This window comes from Ammospiza nelsoni, chromosome 10 (assembly GCF_027579445.1).
Source record: "Ammospiza nelsoni isolate bAmmNel1 chromosome 10, bAmmNel1.pri, whole genome shotgun sequence".
NCBI classification, from domain to species: Eukaryota; Metazoa; Chordata; class Aves; order Passeriformes; family Passerellidae; genus Ammospiza; species Ammospiza nelsoni.
The window spans coordinates 15,709,520-15,735,930 of NC_080642.1; the positions used below are offsets into that span (position 1 = coordinate 15,709,520).

General features: G+C 40.6%; 1 protein-coding gene across 9 annotated transcripts in view; it reads right to left on the reverse strand.

The window, feature by feature from the left end:
• The window catches only part of AGFG1 (ArfGAP with FG repeats 1), a 35,717-nt gene extending 18,485 nt beyond the window's left edge, over positions 1-17,232 (reverse strand). For 3 of the 9 annotated variants that reach the window (XM_059478997.1, XM_059478994.1, XM_059478992.1), the window contains exons 1-2: positions 16,775-17,228; positions 7,909-8,002 (exon numbers count right to left, since the gene is read on the reverse strand). In XM_059478997.1, coding sequence (XP_059334980.1) covers positions 7,909-8,002; positions 16,775-16,941 — 261 coding nt within the window. In that variant the 5' untranslated portion in view covers positions 16,942-17,228. Of the gene's footprint in view, positions 1-7,908; positions 8,003-16,774 lie in introns of all 9 variants that reach the window. The other 6 variants (XM_059478991.1, XM_059478990.1, XM_059478999.1 and 3 more) reach the window with 5 other exon arrangements.
• Positions 17,233-26,411: the final 9,179 nt, after the last annotated feature.

Genomic DNA, 26,411 nt, shown 5'->3' on the forward strand with positions numbered 1-26,411 from the left:
TCCTGGAGCAACTAATTCCTTCTAAATACCTAACCACAAAAGGAAGTAACAAGTGAAATATGCCTCAAGTCACTGCTGTAATTAATTTAAACAAACTGCCAGGCACTCTGTGCTCTTCTGCTGCTGGTAGCACAGAGAACAATTTTACTAATGGGCAACCAATTTTACTACCAGTTTTATTAATGGACAACCACTAAGCCAAAGAGCCTACTTAGTCACACACACTTCAGCAAGACATTCTTATTGTACCAGTCTGACTGCAGGAGCCGTACAAAAGCAGTGTAAAACATTCACCACACCAAATGCAAATTAAATTCCACCTAGGTTTCTTAACCTAAAGAGTTATCAGAGGAAGTACAATTTCTTAAATGTTCTTAAAATGGACCAGTCAAACCAAAACCAGACACCCACAATAGAAAAGAGTAGTCTGGATTAGTGGGAAGGATGGAAAGAAACCCTAAGATTGTACGTGGGTGTACAACATGACTGGAATACGAAGGGTAAATCACATCCTCATAAGGGCATTTCAGACCATGCTTATGCCAAAAAAAGGCTGTTGTGTCTTCCTACTACAGTTGGGCTTGATGATCTTAAAGGTTTTTTCCAACCTACACAATTGTGACTTAAGTCCTTTGGAAAGCTGTATCTTATGAAGTTTTAGACCCACACCAGAAAGCATGGAAAGGCACATATTTCTGTCTGAAGCAGCACACAATGCTATGAACATCGGCAGCCATTGCAAGCAGGCATTCAGAGCCCAATAAAAGGCTCGTTGTCTTCCCTTGTTTGCTGGTGACCTGTGTGCTCTGTCTAGTTATACTTCTGCTACCATCATCTGACTTGACAGGGATCCACAACACTGCATTGATTATGCTTCAAGTGAACCACAAAACACTTTTCAGCCATCTAAAAAAACCACAAATGACAGAGAGCTGTGCAATACCACAGGATGAAATGAAAATTGAAAAGTAAAATTTAAAAAATACTGTTGACAAAGACAGAACTCACATCATGTAATTGTGTTTTCTTGAAGTAGTTATCTGTCCAAAGTCATTTTAAAGTAAGTCACCAACAGTCCTGAATCTTGTGCAAAGAAAGGAGTTTGCTTTGAGAAATTTTTATTTTTGCTTTAATTTTATTGATCAGGTCATCACATTTTTTTTGTTTCAAAGCTATTCAAAAGTTACTCTTGTGACAAATATCAGGGAAACTTATGCCATACAACTTGCTGTTTATGGTGGGGGAAGATTACTCAGCATTTATACCTTTGGTACCCTGATTACTCCCTACTAATTCATCATCTGAACTGGACAGATACCAAAAGATTCATTACAACAGCAATAAAAAGCCAGCACAACTATAGAAAGATCAGACTGGCAACTTTAGTTGCCAACACCTCACCACAAGCTTCAGTGCTATGTTCTGTCTGGCCCAAGAGCTGCCTAGGCAGGACACCTGAAGAGCAGAGTTACTCCCACAGTTACTCAGCACAGCCATCCACAGCATGTGCTCACTCTTGCAGGGCATTACTTGCAGGACATGGGAGCAGGGAGAAACTGCAAAAAGGCATCAAAGCAAATGTAAACCTGCACAAACCCAGGCCTTAAGCATGCAGTTACTCTACTAAACACAGTTTTCCTCTTATTTAAAACAAATTCACTATCTGAAAAAAAAAATCCAAGGAAGTAATTGTTCTCAATTTTAGGTAATTTTGAAAACATATGTTTTAAGAAATTTGAATTTGATATCCCAAGGAGCATGTATTTCAAACCACCCCTCTAACAGCTCCATATATAAATCACACTTGCAGAGCTCATTCAGAAAATGCTACTGCTCAAGTTGTATGACACATCTTCAGTCCCATTTTAACAGAATTACTCATTCCTTTGCTTTTACAGGTAATATATGAACCATCATCCCAACTCACCACACAATTACACAACACTACTATTAAGGTAGTGGGCCTAAAAATTCTATGACTTTCTGAAATCCTTCTACATTGCACCATCTCATTGGGAATACTCTGGTTCAGCCATTTAATATTAATATTGTTCTTTCTGCAACAGCAGCACAAATAAGTCTGTGCTCAAAAGCTCTGTTTATTTGCTGAAAGCTTTGCAATACTCCTCCTTTTGATAATCACAGCTCTATCAAATAAAATGCTCTGCTTAGAGAAGAGTCTGACAAGCTGGAGCCAAGAGTAAACATTCAAGTTATGTGGAAGCCCCTAGAAACAGTGGAATATATCCAACAATCCATAATCATTGTCCACTGTCCCTGAAAAGTATAATTAGTCCATGTCCCACTGGTTCACCAACAGAGCAGGGGAAAAAAAAAGGAGAGCATTGAAGTCAGAATGACTAAGCGTATGCAGCATTTGAAAGTCTACTTTTGTTGAAGGCTTGACAGAAGCAATACTTTGAAGTTTTGCCCCTACTACACTCTGGGGGCTGCAAAAATCAAGACAAAGCAAAGTTTTACCTTGTCACATAACAATAAGTAGATACCAAGATTCAGCAGTTGTCTTCATGGAATTTAAGAATTCATGAGAATCCCTTTACAACTGCTTTGGGAAGGATAGTACCTGTCCTCTGCCAACAAGCTCCAGTCCTGCAAGGGATGTCATTAGACACTTGGCAACCAGATACTGGGACATTCAGAATTAGATCAGCAAGTACAGCATGAAGTAAAGAGGGAAAGAGAATCACAACCAGCATCAACCTACTCACCCTGACCTAGATAAAAACCCAGGAGGTAGCAAGGCAGAAACTGTGAGTTTCTGTAACTTAAATATATCATTGAAAGGAGAAATTGGGCCAAGTGCATATTGTATGTTATAATAAAGCCTTTACCTATATTTCTCTTCATTGCATTGGTTTCCCTGAATATGCACTCCACAGCTATTCCATCTGAGACTGTTTTCCCCAGAGTAATTATATTAGCCATACATTGGGTTTTCCATACCGTATTTACATTTATAGCCCTGCACTTTGAGAAATTACCTTTGTTTTCAGCTTTGACAGAAAGCAACAAAGAGCACATCCCATTCAGTGCACATCTGGCACACCACAAAGTTAATCAGAAAGGTTTCTGGTTTAAAACCCAGCCTCCAGTAACATTTCATGCTTTCAGGAGTTCCAAGAAGAGCTCTAATACTAAAAGGAAAGTACATGTACCTGTTTTCCACAGAAGTTTAGCTTTTTTTTTGCTTTACCTTTATTCACATGTTTTGGGGTTTTTTCCTGTGTGCTTTTAGAGTTGGGCAAGGAGGAAAGAACAGGCCTACTAAAAAACTGTTAATTAAGAATAAGCACTATCCACTAAATTTTGCAGAAACACTGAGAATCTGAGACTTCAGTTATTTCTATTCCAGTGCTTTGTATTTCAACTACCAAACAAAGCTTTGCCATGTTATAACTATTTCACTGATAGAGATCTCCAGTGTGTGGGGAAAGGCGGATATGGGAGAGACAAAGGCCTTCTGCTTACACAACACACTGAGCCACCACACTTCAGAAACTCCTCTTAGCACAGATGTGCTAGTCAGGAAGAATAAAAATTCAGTCAGGCCAGCAAAGTTAAGTTCTTGCTCATTAAGCCTCCTGCTCCTGTATGTGATGAAGGCAGCAAGGCAAGGAAAAGCTCTCACAGGACACATGCTTGTGTTGATAGGAGCTGCACTTCAACCTAGGAAAAAGCACACTACTTGACTTGCAACACTTCTGCAGACCCAGACATACCACTGCATAGGAAGATTACATGTGTCAGTCTAGTTTAAAAAGCTCTAACAAGATAATACCTTTCAGGAGGCTGGTAAATGCCAAATTAGATTTCTTCTTCTCCCCATCCCTGCCAATAAAATATCCTCAGTTATGCACCAAATATAATGCTGGCAGTGCAAAGAGCTGCACATTACCACACAACAAAACTATGTTTCAAAACGTAACACCCTACAGGAAGAAAGATTTGGAAACAGTTTCTTTATGTAAGCAAGTTATAGCTTTGTTTAGTAATCCTGCACTTCTCATGTCAATATTATTCATTAATATCTGTAGGTTAAAAGAATTTTATACAGCCAGAGTACTAATTTCAAAGGCAGTTTGGGTCCAGAAGTGATAGTGGTTTCATAAGTAGAGTGAAGGCAGTAAATCCAGCTAACAAAGACATTATTCTACACACAATCAGCTCATGGATCCATGTATGGTATTAGCAGAACCAGCAATGTACTCCAAGGACACCTGAGTGCACAGCTCCTGCTGTCAGCACTCATCAGCTCCAGCTCAGGACTGCTCCTTTCTCTCCAGGGTGTCCAGGCCACATTCCACACTAAAGGAGATTCTAGGGAAGCGTTCTGGTCTGACCTAACACCAGCTCTGAACCAGGCTCAGACTGCTGCCAGTTCTGCAAGAGTGCAGGAAACAAGCACTTGTACAGGTGCTACTGAGAGTCAGGAAAATTGGCACCAAAATTCAGCACTATTAAAATAACTCCAAGCAGCTGAGCATACCTTCATGTATTCTGCTCAGGTAAACATGGTCTTTGCCCCAGTGTAGCAGAAATTGTCTAAATCCAAGACCATCAAAATTTTGTTCTTCAACCACATGCAAATTAGAATGGGTTATTTGGAAAGGTTATAAAATATCTGTCATCTTTCAAAAGGGTAGGAGAAAAATTAACTCTGTAACTGGTTCGCCTCATAATACTATTCTTCATCTTAGAAGAAAAGTTTCTGAATAAATAGTCACAGCTATAATGGCAACAGAAGATTAGCACCACCTCCACTTTCTTCAAACAGCAAGTTCACTTCCTACTACCACTGCACAACTGAATCAGAGGCCAAATCAGCACCAGCATCATTTGAGGATGAGTATTCAAACAGACACATCTCCATTTCACTCTCTCCTCATTATTCCTAAGGAGAAAATGTGAAAATACCTCACACTGCTCTTCATGAAGACAGCAAGGAGACAAAAAACCCTACCCAGTGATTCAGAACTGCCTTTATCCTTCAAAAGGATTTCAGAAGGCACTTGAGGAATGTCAGCTGGAAGATGCCTCCATTTCTTGCTACAGTGACCTAATCCCAACATAAGCACAGCTGGAGACTGCTCAGCTGTTTATACCTCCAGATGAGTCAGCAACACCAAAATATAGGTGTCTTCTAATACAGTATAAGGATTCAAAACTTTGTTTGAAGCAGTAAAAGCTCATTAAAAATAATTTAATAATTTTCAAGCTACCTGTGCCAGAAATTTTTTAGAATGTGCACATGTGGAGAAGAGGATGGTGCCTCACCTAAGGAAGAGCTGCTCTGCATAATCTCTCCCTGAAGCAGCTGCTTTGCAGAAGCCTTTCAGTAACTGAATGTTTCACCCATGTGTGCCACAAAGAGGGACATTTACAACAACCGGGGAAAAGCTGGTATTTAAAATATTATGAAGCATTTTGGGGTTTCTTCTTTGTTTAGTTTGGGTGGTTGGGTTGTTTTAGAGGACTTCAACCTCAAACAACACACTGACCTTACAAATACCCTTTAAATGAGAGTGGAAAATTACTTTCTTTAAGAACAACTCAGCACCTTAACTATTTTATCTCATGGAAGTTTTCTTGCTATTTTACTTTGTATTCAGAACAAGATCCCTATTGTACCAGCATGACCTACTCATCTGGAAGCAAGAAAGGTTATCACAGAGGCCTGGGCCATGCTGGAGAAAGACTAGAACAAGAAAGTTGGAATGAAAGTATTTTAGAAGTTACAGAAAAATGGAAATTAAACATGACAGATTGCCAAAAAAGTTGAGCTTCTTTTTAAATGTATCGCTGTAAAATTATTATAACTGTTGATATTACAACATTGGACAACTCCATGTTTGAAAAGTCTAATTTCAGGCAATTTCCTTTCTTCCAAAAGCCTCCTATGCTGAACAGTAAGCTAAGCAGAAAAATGGGGGGTTTTTGTCAGATGAATTTCCTCTGTCCAATACATTATCTTATCTACAGATAAGTATTCCAAAGTCCAATACTAACAAGAGAAAGCAAAATGCCTATTTAACTACTGCAACATAAAGTACAACAACATGTTTAACTAGGTTTTAAACTTCTAACAGTGTTTAAAACAATAATAATTTCTGTTCAATATTTGAGCACTCCTAAAAATGTACCATCAGCACTTACAGTGCGTCTATTCAGTTCTATTTAAGAATTAAAGCAATAATCAACAACCTAAAACTAAACTCAGAAGGACATTTTCATTCAGGAGGCAGCTCATTTAAATCATTACAATTCTTTAATTAGCGTACTACAAGCACAAAGACCTCTGCTTTAGAAACAGAGTAGCACTGCAGAGGTCTGTGGCTGTTTTAATGTCAATAATAAACTATGTATCAACTAAATCATTAAGATTAGCAGACTAGTCATGGCTATGTGAAGGACAGCCACACTGATCAGTTGAGAAGGTTCCAGATCAGTGAAAACAAACTCAAAGCCATCTCTAGACACAGCAAGTTTAGTAAGAAATTAAATTAAAACAAATATAGGGAGGGAGCTACAAACACGTTTTCCTTTACACTTTGTGAAGCTTAAAGCAAAACTGAAGTTTACAATCTAATCTTATGGAAAGAGCCTCCAACACACTCTATGTGAATCCACAGATGATTGTTTATTAAATTTCCTTATGCAAAAAGTCAGTAATACTGACTAATATATGCTCTATACATATACACACACATATGCAATGTTCTACAGTTTTAAAAAGCCCAACCAACCTAAGCCATCAAGAGTATTTTATAAGATCTGGGACAGTTCAGGCCTTGTTCTAGCTCTGTCTAAAGGAATCAGCCACTAACAGTCATTTCAACAAATAACACATGTTTACCAGGGCAGAAAAAGAAATTACTACTTCTGTTTTCATTCTTCAACCTGACAGTTATGAATGGACCAACTTTAAGAAAGTTAAGTATCAGCATTTTACTGAATGATGGGATTTATCCTCACAAAGCTTCACAAAAGCACACTAATAAAACACACTCTAGCCTACAATCAATAGTTCTACTAAACAGGGTACAGATGCAATCAATGTGAAGCAGAACCTTATCTAGTTTGAACACGGGCAAAATCTGCCTCTAAAATCCTCAAGGCTCCAGCATGTTATTAAAACAAACTACACCCTCAAACTGAAGTCAGCAACAGCCACATCCAGGGATCAACACCTCCATGTATTCCCACAGAGTCAATCCAACATCTACCTCAGATTTTTCCTCCTATTCAAAGGAACAAAAAGTCAGTATGCTAGAACTTGTCACCTTCAAAGCTGCCACAAACTACTCACTAGATAACAATTTCTCTCTTTCCTCCCTCTGTCCAAGAACATTCAATATGGATAGACTTTAACACACATACACAATTATATGTATATACTTTTATTAAGTATTTAAATTATTATTAATTATAAATTAATTCTTTATTATTATTTTATTAAGTACTAAAACTACTAGAAGACTTTCTGATACCAAGTGTGAAGAAATACAGCTACAAGCTGCACTTTTTTATTTATTTTTGGCACAGTACACTCTTTCAGGAAATACTGCTGCAGTCAGTTTCAAGTTCTGAGCTTACAGGGGAAAAAAAAAGTCATATTGCCTTATGCAAACTCAAAAGGAAACCCAATTCAGAAATACTGATCATGTGAATCTGGATTGTCTGGGTTGGGCAATAGCATTATGATGATCAGCTACCCAATGAAATAAGCTCTTCAGAAGTCTCATTTCAAATTATGTTGGCTTCAAAAGACTTCTGTCTAGCTTTTGCCAAAAGAAAACCCAGACAAAAAATCCTAAGTTTTATTTAAGTAGTGTTTTCAACCTTAATACTAAAATGCCAAACCCACTTTATTCTCCAAATTACACTTACTTCATTTCCATGTTTCTGCAGAAATTCTATTTCCTGTTGTGTGAACGTAGTCATTGAAATTGACTTCACTCTGTGGGGTGGATTCAAGCCCCGCCTGAAAGAAGAAAGAGGTATTCAGCACTTGGGAAATTTGTCACCATACAATCACGTTTAACACTACAGCTAGAAGTCAGACAGTTTTAAAATCAGGAGCCATCTCTGTAAAGCACACTCTTCTCAAGTAACATTCAGTATACAAAGCTGAGTAACAGAACTTCAGGGGAGACCAATATTCACAACAGCTCATGCAAAATAACTCAGGCACTTTCTATGCAAATTTAAGAAAACAAAATTAGACTTTTTTAAAAAATCCTAATCTGCTTCACCCTTGCCTCTACCTTTTGTCTCTCACTCTTGGGTTTCTTGGTTGTAGTTTCCTTTTCCTCCAACTCTTTCCACACTTTGATCTCTTATTACAACTTCTACACAGTAACTAGATTTCTTCAAGCTAAACTGCCCAGCTCAGTATTTTTCTCTTGCTTTAACCTACATTTCCTGTTTCCTCACAGCATATTTTTATAGTTTACTTTTTGCCCCTGAGAACTCACAGGGGCTTACTCCTCCTCCTGAACACTACTGAAGTAGCCAGAACAAAAGCAAAATGACACAGGCTTTAGTGTGCTGTCACATGAGAGATCCCACTGCTAATGCCACAGCTCAAACGTGAGCAGCCCTGCCTGAAGCCCAGACTGGCAGCACTGTCACATCCATGCCAGGCTGCCACAGCAGGGCCAGCAGCACACCAGGCATTTGTGCTGCCACAGCCTGACACTGTCAAACGCAGCTCAGCCACAGCCTGCGAGCACACAGAGAAAACATGCTGAGCAACAGCACCAGGGTAAGCAAAGCTTGCTTTCTTTTCCAACTCCTCCTTTAAACACATGCTAGCTACTGCTGCTTTTGCCCACAACTGCTTCCAATCAGAGCCAAGCTGTGCTTTGCCCAGTGGATGCAAGAACATCCCATCCCACAGGTGCCAAGCACTGCAGACACTCACCCAGGCAGTACCAGTTTAACACTCAGGTTAATCAGGCCTGGATTTCTGAAATACCATCTTAAAAAACAATTCATATACACTAACCATGAGATATCAAAGCACACAAAAAGCTTTCCAGGGATGCAATGCAGGTCTAACAAATCACTAAGAAAATCAACTGTATTGGTTCTATTTGTCCCTACACTTTTAATTCTAAATTTGGTACAGACTGCTTTTAAGAAAAAAGAAAAAACACAACAAAAAAACACTGACATCTAATTTAGGACAGCCAGTAGATTTCTTAAAACTCCATGATTATCTCAAGAACTTTAGCTATAAATTAAATTGTTATCCATCAGAACAGCCTATGACAAAAATCTGATATTCCAAATATTAATTTTAAATTCAACTTTGGCAGAAAAATTTTAGCACTTCAAGTTTTCCAAGTAAGTCTAATGGGAAAAATACTGTTGTGCATTTAGCTTGGAAATTCACATCCACACCTAAATTTAAGTGTACCTGTAAGACAATTCTGATCCTGTTTTAAAGAATTCCACATTTTTAATCAGAAGTTGAATATGACTTAGAACACTAAGCAGTAACATTTTAGCCTAAGTTTCATGAGCAAACAAATTTGAGATAATCACTGTTTGAAACACTTGGATAAACAATTAATTGTATTTTGCTAAGAAATGCAGTCATTTTGAATACCTTAAAAGCAGAAGTCATTTCCAAACCTAGAGGCATATGAAAATTTGTTTCACAGAATACCATTTGCTTCAGCAAACTTTTGAAATCAGAGCAGCTGACATTCGACTCCACAGTTAAGCACCTTGACAAGGTAGAAGTTTCACTGAAATTGGTGAGAGAGGTTTTATGATAGTTGATTAAACTATCTTCTCTCAAAATATTTAAATTTCTTGGTAAATTAAAGCTACTAATTTAACATCTTTCATCTAGCTGTATCATCTACACCACAAATAAACTACATTTATTAAAATACTATAATATTATCTGAGGTTTTTTTAAACTAAGTACTGATTTTAAGATGATGTAATTTAAAAGAAACCTGTAGGAGTTCTGTGCAGTTAAAATTCATTGTTTCAGAGCCGGTGCTAGGATTAGGTTTTGCTTATTTTTGGCTTTTATAAGAAACACCTTCTCAGTCTGTGCATGCAAGTAATTACACTTCACTAAATGGCACTTGTAGCATCACATATTGAGTGACAGCACAGAAACAAAGTTGGCATCCACTTGGCACTTCACACAGATCTATCTGCTCCATCAAATGTTATATGACAATTACTGTCCCCTGCTTTTACAGCAAGTATAAAAGCAGTTCTGTCTGCCTTAGTCTGTTCAATTTACTCTCCTCCTAGTAATTACAATAGCAGCACAGTTAGGTAGTTGTAAACTATTTAATGGCTATTTAAAAGCCAGAGCTATTCACTAACACATTCACATGTTTCTCAGCACAGGCAGTGTATCTCAACTTTCCCACTAGCTCCTGCTGGAAATGCCTTTTTGCAGTTAGTACAGTTTAAGTGCTCTGTTGTACCTGTGTTTGCAATTTCAAGGCACTGCACAAGTTCTCTAAGACTTACCTACTCTACACTGATCTACCAGGGCTCTTTAGAGCATTTACAGCAGCAAACACTGACATCTTCAGTATCTTCAGCTCTATTAAGCAGCAATATTAAGTGTGGTTGAGACCTACGTAAGATTTTGTTAAATCTCACCAGAGACTTCCTCCATGCCTCTCTCTCCAGTGAAGAGTTCAGACATATAAGGTTTCCTGCTATACACACTATATCCACATGGGATAAGAGGAATTCACATTTCTCTTACACCATCCTGCTAAAAGAAGGAAGACATCCCCCCTAAAGATCAGATCACCACACAGAGGTGTCAGATGTCTGGCAGGATGAAAGAGAGCACGGCGCCACGTCCAGTGGTCCAGGGGTATTGGAAATTCTGAACAAAACTTTAACAGCCATAATCTAAAGTAAACTATAAAGCTGCAATACTGTACATTCAAGTATTTATGTCCATTGAATATGGCAAAGGATGCAGGGAACCTATGTAAAGCTTCCTCTTAAGCTAAAGCAGCCTAAGAAGTCAGCCCAAAACAAGGAATTCAAGACAAGAAGCTGCACGCAAACACAGCCCAAGCATTATCTTCCTTAGAAAAATTACTTTGATTCTACCGTTAGAACAGCAAACTATTTTTTTATGATTTCTAACTAATATCCATGAATGGCCTGGAATTTCCCTAAAACAGAGCAGTTGTGCAATTTTTGAAACAAGATTCAAGGACCAACCCTTCCTTACCTTACAGAGACTATTTAATGACCCAAATGATTCACAAACACCTCATCTACATATGGGGGAAGCTTATTGGTAGACAGCCAAGTACAATTATCCCTTATGAGGAATTACCAAATCTCCTTTTTCATAGGAAAAATGTTTCTTTCCTTGTATTTGACAAGTGTTTCACACAGTTCCAATGCTTTACAGTACTCCGTATTTAACAGGGGACAGAATGGATTACAGCCCCTTAGTGCAAATAATCCATGCCTAAATTTAAATTGACCCTGAACAAGTATTTGCAACCTGCCCCTGTGCAGCAGTAGCAGTTACTCCCTTCCCTACAACAGAGCTCCTGGGGAAGGCAGCAACCAAACGCCACCTCAGCACTTACACCAGACTGCAGCTCTCTCCTCCCAAGAGGCCCCGGGGAAGGATGACAGAGTAAGACAATTCTGCCATCTGCACTTATCCAGCACACCAGAGCTAGAACATCCCACACAGAGATCCCACTCATCACTGCCAACTTCTTCACGCTCAGCAACGATTATTTCTGTGGAAGAGCACTGTGACCAGAGACTGCAGCCCCGAGAGTCTCCTCCACTGACCCTCACTGAGTCACAGCTCAGCGCAGGGGCAGCTTCGGAGAACATGAGACCTCTGTTCTCCAGAGGGCATTGTTAAACTGCTGCTCTCACAAACAAAGGAAGCTTTAAGGCCACTGACACAGGATTCTGCAGTCTGGCAGTTGAAACATTAAACATTCAAAACACAGTCAACAAGCAGTGGATATTTGTTTCTAACATAATTTAGCGGCAAATTATAGTTGAACTTGTGATTGTTGGCAGAGCGGCCGACTGCAAAGGCTAGGGCTGGGAGGGGAGAAAAGTGTGAAGAGTGAGCTCTGGCAGAACAGAGGGTCCCTTTCGAGGGAGGAATGGTGGGCAGACGGCTGCTCAACGCTGCTCATGGCCCCTGGATCACATTCTAACACCATCTCGAACCTAAGCCAGCAAAATGTAATCCCCTAAAATGCAGGAAGTTAAAGAGGCAAGTCAAATACCGAGCCATCACAGAGCACCCCACACACCCAGATGTCCAGAAAACAAGCAGCAGAAAACCCAGTGTGACAGCATTCATTATTATTTCTGTGCTACTGTAATTAGCAAAAAGGAATATAAGCAGCACTGGCCATTCCTGATACTTGTAGACCTCCCTGGAGACCCTCCGCCATCTCACAAGCTCATTTATTTTTAATAGCAGACGACTCATACACACATTTTGAAGCAGAGTTAATATTATTTTAGGTTTTTTCTTAAAAAATAACCAAACATTCTTTTTGAACTGCACAGTGTTCAATGTGGTATAAACACATTTCCTTTGCTCTCCTGCCTTGCAACTGAAAACACAAAAAATATCCTTAAAAAAATATATTTACACATACACAGAGGCCCAGGACACATGGAGTCATTTTCCAAACAGGCTCCAAAGGGAAAAAAGGACTGCAAAGTCATGCTAACTCAATCACTTTCACTCTAGCACTGTTTATTTAGACTCTTAAAATTTCTGCTAAGCTTATTCTAGGTAAAGAACAATAACTTATCACCACTGCACAGAGATGTTATCATTTGTTACTATTCCATCAGCCATCAAATACTTCTATCTGGCTAATACAGAAGTCCCCTACCCATGAAAATTTTAAATTTAAAATTTCGACTAGGAGCATTACAAGTAGCCAGAAGAAGGCCAACAGTTGTAAAAAACTAGCATAAAAAGGCTTTAGCATTTCTCAAAGTACCTACTATGCTCTAAACATTCCTTGTTGCTGAACAAGAGACTTCCTAAATAAGTTGGGAGGGAGTTAAGAGAGAAAGGATAGGAGTACCTTAATTATCACATCAGCAGATACAAAAATGAGTCAAGATTAAAATAAAAAAATTATATAATTCAAAACATGTGCAAGCAGACTGTTACACAGGGATATTTTCTGTTGGTGAACTGAAAAACATGTTCTTTTTATCAAAGTTGGGAGCGGGCTGGCTGCGAGCGCTACAGAAGTACTTGAAAGCAGAGATGCACAGACAGCTGAGATACAAGGCAGGGAGGCATTTGATAAGACAAAGGGAAGGATGTCACTGTCAGCAGGCCACATGGGAGCATCCAGGAAAACAACAGTCATAGCTACCAACACAATCCTTGGAATCAAAGGACTTCTGTCAAACCAAAATAATCTCCCTGCCAACATCTCCCAAGATGCAGGTTTGCTGTAATAAAGAGAAATTTTCCTGTGGTGTATGACTGTAATCTTGACCTGAGCAACTGCTCCTCCAGAGCACCTCCTCCCAATCTCAGGGCAGAAATTGTGTAGAATTCCAGATATCTTAGATTCTTGTACAACACCAAAGACTTGAGTTACCTTGTGTGATGCTAGCACACTTTTTTTGCCCACATGAAGAATTTAAACACAAGGGACAAGTGGAACTATTTTAAGAGGAAGAAAATTCACACCACTGTGCATGAACTTTCTCCTGCATGCACCATTTTACACAGCAAAACTTCTGCTCTTCTAAGCCTGGTCTGACCCAGTCACTTAAACCCCAGGTACTATGGAAAAAACCTCCTGTCACCCACACTTCTGACTTGACAAGACTCACCTTCAACATTAAGTCAGAAACAGATCTTTTTAGCAAAGCCACTAGGCTCTGTCACTGTTTTTAGCAGTGTATGAAAAAGCTAGACACACTGTTTTGGGAAACAGTAGAGGGAATAGTAGGTTTTTAAAGCTAAATCTAGTAATACATAGCATCACTCTTTTGATAGACATGAAATACTTTAAGGAAATTCAGGATGGATCCAGAATTAAGATTTTGGATGCGACTAGACAGTCCTTGCCAGGACAATGAACAAACACTTCAGAAAACTAGTAAAAAAGTTATACTACAGTTTTAAAGAGCTTAGAGTTAACTGTAGCTAGAATAACATGCTTATTTAAGATGATACTGATGTTAGCAATCACTTTTAGTTAATTGAGAAACCTTTCTGAAGGAGACTTTTTAATCTAGTATTTAAATCTTGCATTGAGCACTTCATACTTGAAAAAACTGGTCTACCTGACTTCAAGAATACTTCCTGTACCCGATTAGAAAAAAATAATTAAAACAAGAAGCAATGCAAGTCATTCACATAGCATACAAACAAGATAAAGTACTAAGATTATTAAAACCTTACAGTAAAGCAAGTACTATGAGGCAGAACACAAACAGCCATTAAGAACTCCAAAAGCAGCAATACTTTTATATTTGCCATTATGTTGTTTGTTCCCAAGTCGTTTCCCTACACCTTGAAGTTCTACAGTGAAAAGTGTTTGGAAATAAACAAGTTGTTTGAAGAACTGTTCTCATGGAAGTGTTAAAAATAAGTTTCCAGTTATGAAACAGACATGACCTACACCAAGTCTCATCACTAACAAATAAACGCCACTGGCTAGGCCATGAGGTGTTAACCAATATATATGATCCTGCACACACAACTTATGGAAGTTTTTCCAAGTTGACATGAAAGAATGAGTCCAAATTTATTTTAGAGGGAAACTAAGTCCTCTTAATAGTCATTTACTCCAGCTATAAGTGTAGGTGTTACTAGCTGTAAGAACCATATAGTTTGTAGTTGCTTTTTTGCAGCAAGACAAAAACACTGCATATTTAGAATGAAAAAACCATTTGTGTTTCATTGGAATACCAATACATTAACCATGTTTTTGCAGAGAGTCTTCCTCCTTTAAGCATGGTGACATCCAAGTGATGGCCAACACCAAGTGCAGCTGTCCCCTGCTTACGAGCTGTTTCACTGCCTGTACATCCTTTTGGTTGCTGTAAATTGGACTATGTCAGTAGTCCCTACCTCCCAGCCAACAGATAAAAGGAACAGACTCTTCTGAACCCACGCTAAGCATCTCAGCAGCATTCACAATATACTTGCCTATTAAGGTTAAGAAGCCCGAAAAATAAAGACAAACACTCTCATGGTGCAGCTTTACCACACTTTCAGTCTAACCCAGTAAGAACATGTGCAACCATTCAATAAGCTCAGTGCAGTAGCTTAAAATAGTTTCACATGCCAGCACAAATAACAGTTTGCTAAGAGAGCAAACAATAGCCAGAGCTGGCTGACTGGGTGGCATGTTCGTGTGAAAACCTAGAGTCTCTTTTCAATTTCACAACCTAAATGTATTTTCTGTATTTGCATCAAGTCTGATCAGAAGCCTACATAAAGTAGAAGAACTCCAAGTCTAATTAGCTGTCTATTAGTATAAAAGGCAGTTTGTTCCATGTAAATTCAGCAAAGAACTAATATATTTGCTTTGCATTTCAACATAATTACCAACTTTGTTCTAAAACACAAGACCTTACTTGGAAGGGATGTTTGGGGTAGTAAGGAGACAGAAATTAGTTCAGGCTCCTGAATGCTTTTTAGAAACACCAGTCTGTATCCTCTGACATACTATTTATTACTTCTTTGGTTACTCTGATTCTGCTCCATTCCATTGCCACAATGCAACTGAATCATATAAAAGCAAACGGATATAGCTAAGGAAAAAGCAGCACTGAAGACTCCCAAATTATGGATATGTGATGAAATTCACAACTGACTGACCTCAACTCTTAGTTTCATACACACTATCTCTGGGAAGGATGGGTGGAAAAGGGAGGAGTAGTAGAAAGGCCCATACAGGAATGAGGAACAGGAAAAATGCAATCACTTTATCAGAGCCAATCCCTTTCCCAGGTTTATATATATAGTTTGTAGGAAATAGTCGATGTAAAGTCAAAAAACCCCAGCCAGCTTCCACTTTTCTGATCAAACCTCTTAAACCATTGGGCCTAGAGTTCGACTGAGACAGAGCTTAAACGGTTGTCTTACAAACTATCACCAAGCAGAACTCGATGCACATAAAACCATGCTGGTGATTTAACTTAACCTTTAGGTAATATCTGTAAACGCATTCACGACAGGGTTAGTATCCCCGCATCTTCAAGGCTATCATGACAGTGAACTGCTAAGCCACGTGCCCCTTCCCTTTCCACAAGTATTGTCGCACACTTGCTTCATTAACCACCCTCCGACACTTCCGCGGGGCGGCGGTGCTCGGGCTGCCCGTGCGCGCTCCCCGTACGTGCCGGAGGAGCCTCCCCAGGACCACCTCGGGGCCGCGGGGCTGCCGTGCGCCCCAGCGCCGCACACCCTGCCAGCGGCGGCCACCTCCACACCGGGGGCTCCGACGGGGATTTCCAGCGAACGCGCCCGGGAAAGCCTCCCGACGGCCTCCCTCCCTTCCCCGGGAGAGCCCCCTGCCCGCTGCCCTCCGACGTGGCCGAGCGGCAACAGGAAGGGCGAGCGCGGGGGGAGCGGCGGCGCTGCGAGAGCCGCGGCGGGGCTGCACCGCCCGGCCGCCGCCGCCCTGCGGACGCGTGCCCCGGCGGCCGGGGGTGGAGGTCACCGCTGCCGGGGGGATGGAGCCGGCGGTCCCCTCCCGCACTCACTCACAGGATGCCGGAGCAGGAGGTGCACACGAAGCTGCCCACGGTCATGTCGGTGTAGGTGGGGCCCCGCTGGTCGCAGTCGAAGCACTTGCGGTTGGGCGGGAGGCTGCTCATCTCCCGCAGCAGCTTCAGGTGCTTCTCCTCCTGCTTCCGCTTGGCGCTCGCGGCCATGGCCCCGCCGGCGAGGGACGGCCCGGCACGGCGCCGGGCCCCGCTCAGACCCCGGCGGCGGCGGCGCTCCGGGGCTCGGCCGGCGGGAGAGGGGCCGGGCGGGCGGGGGTTGAGGGGAAGACAGGGGAGGAAGGGGCGGGGAGGGCACAACCGGCGCCTGCCGGCGGGCCGGTACGGGAAGGGGGTGGCCGCTGATGCGGACCGGCAGCCCCACGAGGGAGGGAGCGGGCGGGGGCCGCGGCTCAGGGGAAGCGGCGGCGGCGGCAGCAGCACCGGGCCCGGGGCGGCGGAATGACGAGCCCGGGCGGAACCTGCGCGACACCTTTATGAGCTCAGCGAGGAGATGGCGGCGGCGGCGGAGCCCCGCGCGCCCGCCGGCTGCAGCGCTCCCTGCCGTGTGGGAGGGCGCACTACACCCCCTCCGTCCCCTCGCGCCGCGACCCCGGCCCGGGGCGGCGCCTCTGGCGGGGCCGAGTCACCCCGCGTGACCCGGTGGGGAGGGCCAGGGATCAGTCCTGTGGAGAATCCCAATGGAAAAATATCAATAAAAAGTGTTAGACTTTTCTCGGAGAGGAGGAGATCGCCTTCCCGCTCAGCGGGGTGCTCGGGGCGGGCTGTTCCCCTCACACCGCGGGGTGAGCGCCTGGCAGTCCCCGCCGCCCGTCAGCCCCTCGTGGGCAGTGGGCTCAGGCGGCTGGGGACAGCGGGAGGTGCTCCGTGAAAGAAGGACCACGTGCCTCGTCCCCAGCCCAGCGCTGCCGGTGTCCCTCTGCGTCCCAAAAGTCTGGAAATTCAGTCTCGGAGCGTGGCGAGAGCGGAGGCGCTCCAGGTCCCAGCTCAGGTGCCCGCCGGTCCTGGCGGCGGGGATGGCCCGGGGGGCGGGCTGGTGGCCCTGGTTCCGTGAAGATCCTCAGGGCGGATTGCAGCGGATTTGTGGGGAGAGCACCCCCACGGGGTCTGGCTTTCTTGGGACGGAGGTGAGAAATGCACAGTTCTCCTTTGGGAATTCGGTGCTCGGCTGGCCGTTCCCCCAGCAGGGGAGAGAGCAGAGGCAGCAGTCCTGTACTTCTGGTACCCGAGAGGAAACCCCAGTCAGCCCCTGATCCACAAAATACGTGTTTGTTCCGCACAAAGGTGCCTAACAGTGTGCGAAATCAATGTTAGAGAAAAAAGTAAATGCACTTTATATTTCAGTGATTTCACCCTAGCAACGCTATGTATTAAAATCTTTTAATGTTTAATGACCCAATACAATGTATTTAGGGTCAAGTTTTGTGCCCCTGACGTCAGTACACATGGGAACAAGATCTGATCCACTGTATTTTCCTCATAGTTTAAGTTAAAAAAATCTATGACTAAGTGTTCAGCATCAGTAATCTGTCCTTCCTCTTCTGATTCCTCTGGATGTGCTATGTGCTAATTTACCTGAGCTGATCAACCAGTTCTAAGTTTTAAACACAGAAGGCAATGCTCTAATTTTTTCCTAGTATGGATGGCAGGAGCTGTTCAAAGTGAAAAATAAACATCACTAAATAATCACCAATGCTTAAATAGCATTCTTAAGAGTAAACAGGAAATATTTCCAGTCTTATAAGGACCAAATTCTCACTGCTTCTCACTGCTGATATTCTTGTAATTCAGAAGCTTTCATTTATTTTGCCTTTTACGAAACATGCTAACATTGTACCTTTTCCAACGACCTAAATGACCTAAAGTAGATGACCTAAATTTAGAAAAAAAAAAAATTGAAGGTTAAAAAACAAGTTGTTGTTTTTTCCTGGAAAATCCTTCAGAGAGCAGTGACTGGCCACGCACCTGCTGCAGCAGAGAGTTGCTCCATGCAGGCAGGTTTAGTTTCAACCAGAGTCAAAGGTGGTTTGTAACTGAAGCAGGAGCAAGCAGCTTCCACTGCTCGTGTCACGACTGAACTCATGTCAATGTCACACAGGAACAGCTGCTAATCAAAACTACATCACTGACATTGACATTGTCATTGTCAGTAAAATGTGGAACTGAGCTCCCAGGAAAAATCCTAGCACTGTGTAAGTCGATCAGAAAGTTCAGTAGGAATCTGTGGCTCCAGTTTGCTTTGTGAAGAAACAGTCCTGCCATTATTCTGCTGTTTGATAAGCCTATTGAGCCAAGATAGGCTTACACTAGTGATGAATTACCTATGTTAACATTAACATGGTTTAGAAACTACTATTTGTAAATAAAAAGCTTCTCCATCCTGTATCTTACAGAGCAAATTTACCCCAGGAAACTACAGAATGGGACCTCAGGGGTGTGTGAGGATACACAGTGTTACAAATGAGATCTGTGGGATTTGGGTTCTTCCAGAGTCTGTGGGCACACCTGGGGTTCCTACAATCAAGTATCTAAATCTTCCCCTCCTGTTTCCCGGAGGAACCTAAGGAATGCAAGGCCCTAAGTAGAACTGTGTGTAACACTGTTGACATACAGAGCTAAAAACTGGCTGTGGTAACTTCCAGCTCTGTTTCACCTCCCCACAAGCAATAACATAACTTGTGCTCCTCTTCCATTCCTGCTTTTTCTATTTTTTACTGCTCACAGCTAGCATTAATTCCCTCAAAGCAGCTGGTCTGTGTTTTCTCTAAATCACTAAAGGAAAATATCCACAAATAATGCACATGAATAAAACTGCTTCTTGTCATTACATTTGGTTTTTCATTACATATTTTTCTGTTTCACTATGCTAGAATCTGAATTTCCATTCCTGCAGCTTCTCTGTCCAAATTTGTTCTTCATTCTCTCCTTCTAATGACCAGACTTCTGCAGTTGGAAATATACTGTCCAGCTGTTTGTTCCAAAAGTGCTTAATCCCTGCTGCACCTGCTACAGCTTTTAGCATTAAAATTAATTTCTTAACAAGAGGTAAAACATTTATTTTTTTATGCTTGCAACATTTCTCTTTACATAAGAACCAGAATTTAATATTCCAGTCGTGGGTAATAATATCTGAAAGACATTGCTTCGGTAAGATCTTAAATATGGGCCAATAGGGTATAAATTATAATATACAAACACATAATCTAGTGGATTTATTGTCAGGACCAAAAGAAACAAGACTCTAAGAATGTACATTTGGGAGATGAATAAGACATTCTCTGTTTGCCACTAGGATTGAGGTCAATAATATCCACTTTAAAGCAATTAACCCAGCAGGATAAGTGACGTGAAAATTATCATGCTGAAAGGCTAATGGGCTATTAAATCCATCTTGCTTCACCACTGATGGGCACACAGAATTAATCCTGGGATTAGGTATATCGGATGGGATAAACTGCTACCTCACTTCATATTTGTATGTGAAGGGTTTCCTGAAAATGCTAGCAAAGAACACAGCCACAACATTCACTGATGTGCTCCACTCAAGGTTCAGTCCACTGAGCAGAAATTAATGTGTCTGTGCCTGGCCTTATTCAAGCAGTAGCTTTTTGTTAATGAATAGATACGTTTTGGTAAGAGATCAGAACAAGAGAAAGTCATAGTAATGGTTATATAAATCATACTGCCTGTTGACAGTTATTTAAATCTGGACAATTCAGTGCAAGAAAATGGTCAGACAAATATGATTGAATTACAACATTATCTTTACTTGCAATGCCATTTCCCTTGGACATTTCCTACCCACTGCTATGGCATTAATGTAGTAAGAAAAGGTAAATGATGGAAAGCCCTGCCTTTACCCTTAACAGCTGTGAATAAGAAACTGACCTCACATAAAGAGACAGTCTCATCAGCTTGGGATTTTTGTAATTTTTGTAATGAACAAGTTAGTGGTCTGTATTGTTTTCATCTCATCTTTTATTTGTGTGAAATACACCTAATTCATTTGGAGCAATATGGGGTAGGAGATGGTTTTCAGTCACCATATGATTCTCTTCCTGCTTTCTAGATTGGCCAGTGATGTTGAAAGGTTATCAATATTTCAGCCTTGACCCTTTATTTGACACAGTTCTTGAATTCCATCGTGCCTTGAGTGCACAAGATCATATTCCAGTTTGTAATCACAGACTAGGCAGTGGAAAGAACATGCCTTTATACAGTTGCAGTGAAGGCAAAATATCTGTCATAGGAATGCATATCTTGTATGCAAGGCAAATGTATTTAATTTTTATGATCATCTTTACAGTACATTTTTAGAGAATGTGCCAATGTTTCTATTACTGTTTTTTGTTTTATACTGGTTTATCATTAGTCTATAAAACCCTGTAGTTGAATGATGCTTTGTAAGCTGTCACAGAAGTTTTGGTAAAATGATTGTTTCATGCATTCTTTCAAAGGGGAGAGTGGAACCCTTCAAACCACAGAGTACATTCATACTTGATCCTGTTACAGCAATAGAAATACAAGGGTAAGTCATATAATATTTTATATTTGCTGGAACATCCCACAGGAATGTTGGCAATGCACAAGGCAGCCCAGAGTCTATGGGTAGAAGAAAAGTTGTGGAACTGATATGAACAAAACAACAAGGATTGAAAAACCCCATATTTAGGACACAAATGTGAAAGACAGAACTCAATGGCGGTAAGACAGTTCAACTCTTCAACTCCTTTAGTTCTAAATTAGAAGAGGGAGACAGAATTTAAACAGACATCTAAACCCCCACAGCTTCTGCAGTATTTGGCTACATGAAGTACTGAACCAGGAAATGCTCTCCCAGCTCTCTGAACAGGAACAACTTAATTTTCACATTAAACTTTAAAGACTTAAGTTATTTCTTGACCTATAAATGAGATTTGTATTTAAAGCCCAATGTATTTTGAAGTTCAGTTCTTCAGTACCATTTCCACTTGATGATGAGCATTTCCTGCCTGTTTTCTGTAAAACTCCCATGGGAGTGAAGAGAGGCCTTTGTTGCTTTGCACTAATGAATCTAAATTATTGATTAGTCAGTCTAATTTGTGGAAGCTGCTATTGGTTAGTGCTGTCTTAGAAGTGCCTTAGATTGGGCAAAAAGAAATAATTTCACACAGATCTTCAGTGAGGGAAAGACTATTAAAATAGATAGGAGAAACAGCATATTCAGCCAGTGTTCTTTTATTTGCCCACACTTGACAAAACTAACATATTCTCCTTCATACTTCCTTAGAATTTTATTTATTTTAATAAACATTACTTGAGGGCTGATTTGGGAAACACTAGAGTAGAATTAACTGTTCTGAGCAGACATCTTTCAGTGCTCATGGTAACCCTGAACCAGTCTAAAACTGGAATCTAGAAAACAGATCCATAACTTTCCAATTCTCTAAGCAACCTGATTATATAAAGAATGAAAAAGGACAAAAAGAAAGAAAAAAGGTGCAGAGTCACAGTTCCCAAGACAAGTCACAAAATACCTGTCATGCACTGCATGATCTGAAACACTGGGATTGTAAATCAGTGACTCCAATGGAGCAATTTTCGAGTCTTGCCTGATAAACAAAGTTTTGTACACTCCACTGCACAAAGCAATGAATATAACAAGTGTCAGAATAGCTAAACATCATTGAAACACCCATTTGGACCTGAAATGGGATGAAAAAGAACAATATCTTCGAGTTAAAAAATGGAGTTAAAAAATGGACATAACAAAAGAGGGAAATACAGGAAACAGCTTTTTGATGTCAGACACTCAACTAGAAGAATACAGAACATAATCTCTGTCATGTAAATATGGGAAAATTAAGTTTTGCAGTCGGTCCATTTCTGAAAGGAAATATTTTAAAGGACAACTACAAAAAGAAAACCAATTATATTAACTTTAATGTAATGTTTCTCACTACTGTAATTTTAAAATCTGAGACGCTGTCACCAAGATTTTTTCCATTAATCTTTGAGAATTTGTCTCATTCAAACTGAAGAGAGAAAGGCTTTATGACTGGTAGCAATAACAGATAAAAGTAAAAGCACTAACAAGATGCACAACAGACAAAAAGATCCCCAGAGAATGTAGCACAGGCTCCTGCAGCTGCACTGAGTGGATATGGATAATCCCTGGTAGCTGCAAATACCCTCTTAGGGGAGGTTTTCTGCAGGAGAAGCCTAATCTCAATCCATACATAGGAAAAACAATACCAAACCTAATAATGGCTTAGCACTTTCTCTCCATGTCATTTTCTTCAGAAGTACAAAACAAACCTTCAAATTGTTGTTTAGAATAACTGGTTTAACAAGAAAAATTAATCCCCTGACACTCAGGCCTCCTGTACCTTCTCTGTACAGCAAGAGCACCTGCAGTGTCTTGCCTTGAACTGTGTTTAACACTGCAAGCCATACTTGTAGTTACAAACAGCTGTGAAAAAATTAAGATTTCTTTCAAGAATGCATTCTCTGCTGAAGTGGCAATGACAGACACGTCTCTTGGAAACAATGTGTGGGAATTTCAACTGAGAAGGTTGGTTTTGAAAGCATTTGTCAATTAGAAAAACTCTCTTTTAACCAGGAGATAAAAAAGAAAAATGCTTATCTTCATGTGACTTAACCAAAATGTCTTGACATGAAAAAGAAGCATTTTTCATTACGTGACAGGAATATTTAATATTTACTAGCTACATGTTTAAATAAATTTTTAAAAATTTGAAAAACAACAGAACAAAAACCCAACAATGAAACAACCACCAGAAACAAATGAATAGTCAATGGCGTGTTGTGCACAGTAACATTCCATGTACTGGGTTTTGGAAATGGGGAAAGAGTAAGTGTTCAGAACTTTATCACAGCCTGAACAAAACAAAACCTTGGTGTGGATTGTGGGCAGCAAGAGAATTAATAAATACTCTGAAGCAGCACAGTGAATGAAAAAGTTGGGATAACAGCAGGAGAAATAGCAGTGTTTTACTGACATAAACAGAGACATTTGAGACATACACCCCTGATGTCCAAGAGATGTTATATAAATGGAAAAAAACCCTACCAGCAAGGTCCTCTGGGCTACCTTGGATAAGGAAAATTGGTGGGGAGAAGGAACCTGACAGTTAACAAATCATAACAAATATGGAAACAAAAATATTACAGAAGCTGTTAGGAAACCATAGTATTTCTTACAAAGTAAGACTTATAATCAAGTCTCTTGTAATTGTAGAGTTTGTTACCCTGTTAGTATAACTTTTCAGATCTCTCTTCTGAGTTTACCCTGACTTTCCTAAACTATCAAGGTCCACTTTATGAATACATAGAGGTTTTACATCCTGCTCCTTTTTGCAAGTGGTTGTTTCAGAGCCCAGGACTTTACTAATAAAGGTCCAGCTCTGCAATTGTTACAGTTTGATGTGTTCATAGCCAGCTTATAAATACTGCTCTGAAACCTTCAGGTCCTTGTCCCCCCCTGCACGTTCCTCTGTGGCACAGATATCTGCCCAGCTGCCATGGGGACACGTGCAGGCAGGAGATAGAGGGGATGGAGCAGCTTTGTGCATTGCTGCACTACAGCTTTGCTGATTAGGAGTGTACACACTCAAAACAGAACTAATTTAAGCAAAGCAACAATTGACAGAGAAAGGTTTCACAGTAATTATTGAAAAGTTTTCATTCATACTGACCTAGGCATTTGCCAGGGTAAACTCCTTTTACACTCCTGGACAGAGATCACTGTTCAAACCCACCTGCCAAAAGGCTTAGCACTTCCTATATTTTCTCATTAGAAACAGTCAGTGAATGTTCAGAGCACTTGTGTTTTGTTTCTTTGCTGCAGCCCCCCAGCATTGCCAGGCAATGCCCACAATTGCCCTCGGTGCTCCAGACAACCAGTATCGTCCCCTTATATAATGAAATCCAAATAACCATTTGTCACAGCTCCTTGGAATAACATCTTCATGTTAAATGATGTACTGTTATGCTCCAAAACTGGAAATTATCTTGAAGCATAAAATTATTCCTTGCAGGCTTCAAAAATTAGCTAGTAAGAGTCAGATAGCTCAGCAGTGTATACTGTCACTAACAACAAATTCTTTCTGCAGCAGGGGGAGTTTTCTCTAAAGGAAAATTTCAAAACTTATTCCAGATTTTATCAAACTTTATTATTTTTGTTGTTATCATTTAATCCCTGATGCTTTTGGCTACTAGGAAATGATGAGTATAGTACTCCAATCAAGGGAAAAAAAATGTTCAAACTTCTTTTTAAATAGTCTGCTTTTATATATGAGATCAACCAAATTCAACCTGATCCATGATCATCTCTTAAACACTTGATCTTACAGCTGAGCTTGCAGGGTGCAGTTGAAATAACCAATTAGGAACTAATTGGTTTGAAAGGAAACTTTCAAAGAAATAAACTATGAAATAAATGACCTAATTCTGAAACCTGGGAATAATCATCAGTTTGCTTCTGTGCTTCTGTTCATGGTCTAGATTTCCATGAACTTCAGCAGGCTGCCTGCTGGTCATGCAGCACAGAGCCTGAATCAAAGAAACCCTCGCAAAGCTCACTTGGCCATCGTGCCTGCAGTCACAGGACACTGTCAGAGCAGATTCCCAGCAGCTGGGAAAAAAAATGTGCAATGCTGTGGGGCTGAAGTGAAACTGGGTGGGTGTGGGCATCTAAGTTCCTTCTAAAGTAATCAGAGCAGCAGTAGAAGCAATAATGAATTGCCATGGGGGGATCTGCTAAGTGTCAATATGAATGTCATCTTTTTTCTTCTCCAATTGTTGTCTCATTGCCTGATGGCCACAGGTTGTTGGAAACTGCCTGACTGAAAACATGCTGAAATAGCATCACATGATATTTGAGGTAGGAATTAAATATTTAACATATATCTTTACTGCAAAAGAAACATGAAAGAAAACTGAACTGTGCTCTGATATTATAAACAGAAAATGACAGGGAAACAATTCAAATCTAAACCCATCACCTCCCTAGTAATGAAAACCTAATCAAATTATAAAGTAGCTCTCCCAAGCTCATTGCCATAGTTGTTGCTCAATCAGAAGGTATGTGTAATAGAATAGGAAACCTTCTGACACACTTTTAGATTAGGCTACTGTGTTTTTCCTGATGGACTACTATAAACATTTCCACTTTCCATCACTTGAAATTAAAGAGAATAAATTCCATTAACTTTCAACTAGCTCAACTACTGAAGCCATTTTCTGTCTGGACTCTTTTCCTTCTTAAACATTCTCTGATGCTGGACTGATTTTCACAAATTGTTTTGTTCTGTTGTCATCCTAAACACCTTTTTGCCAGTAACTTGGAGAATAAAGCTGTGCCTCCTAGTGCTACTGAAATAACCACTAAAGTAACTGGAGTTCTTTATTTAACCACCAGAACTTGTAGACAAATCCTTGCCCTCTGATGGTGGGAATGCTTCCCCTGGTTAATCCTCCTCTAACATGACTAATTCTGTGACACTTCCTTAGTTTCAACAGTATTTTCTTAATTTTGCAGAACTGCCTCTGTGGAGGAAATACTCCACAAGAACAGGTTTCAGAATGCTATCTTTGAACTCCAATTACTCTGAATTTTC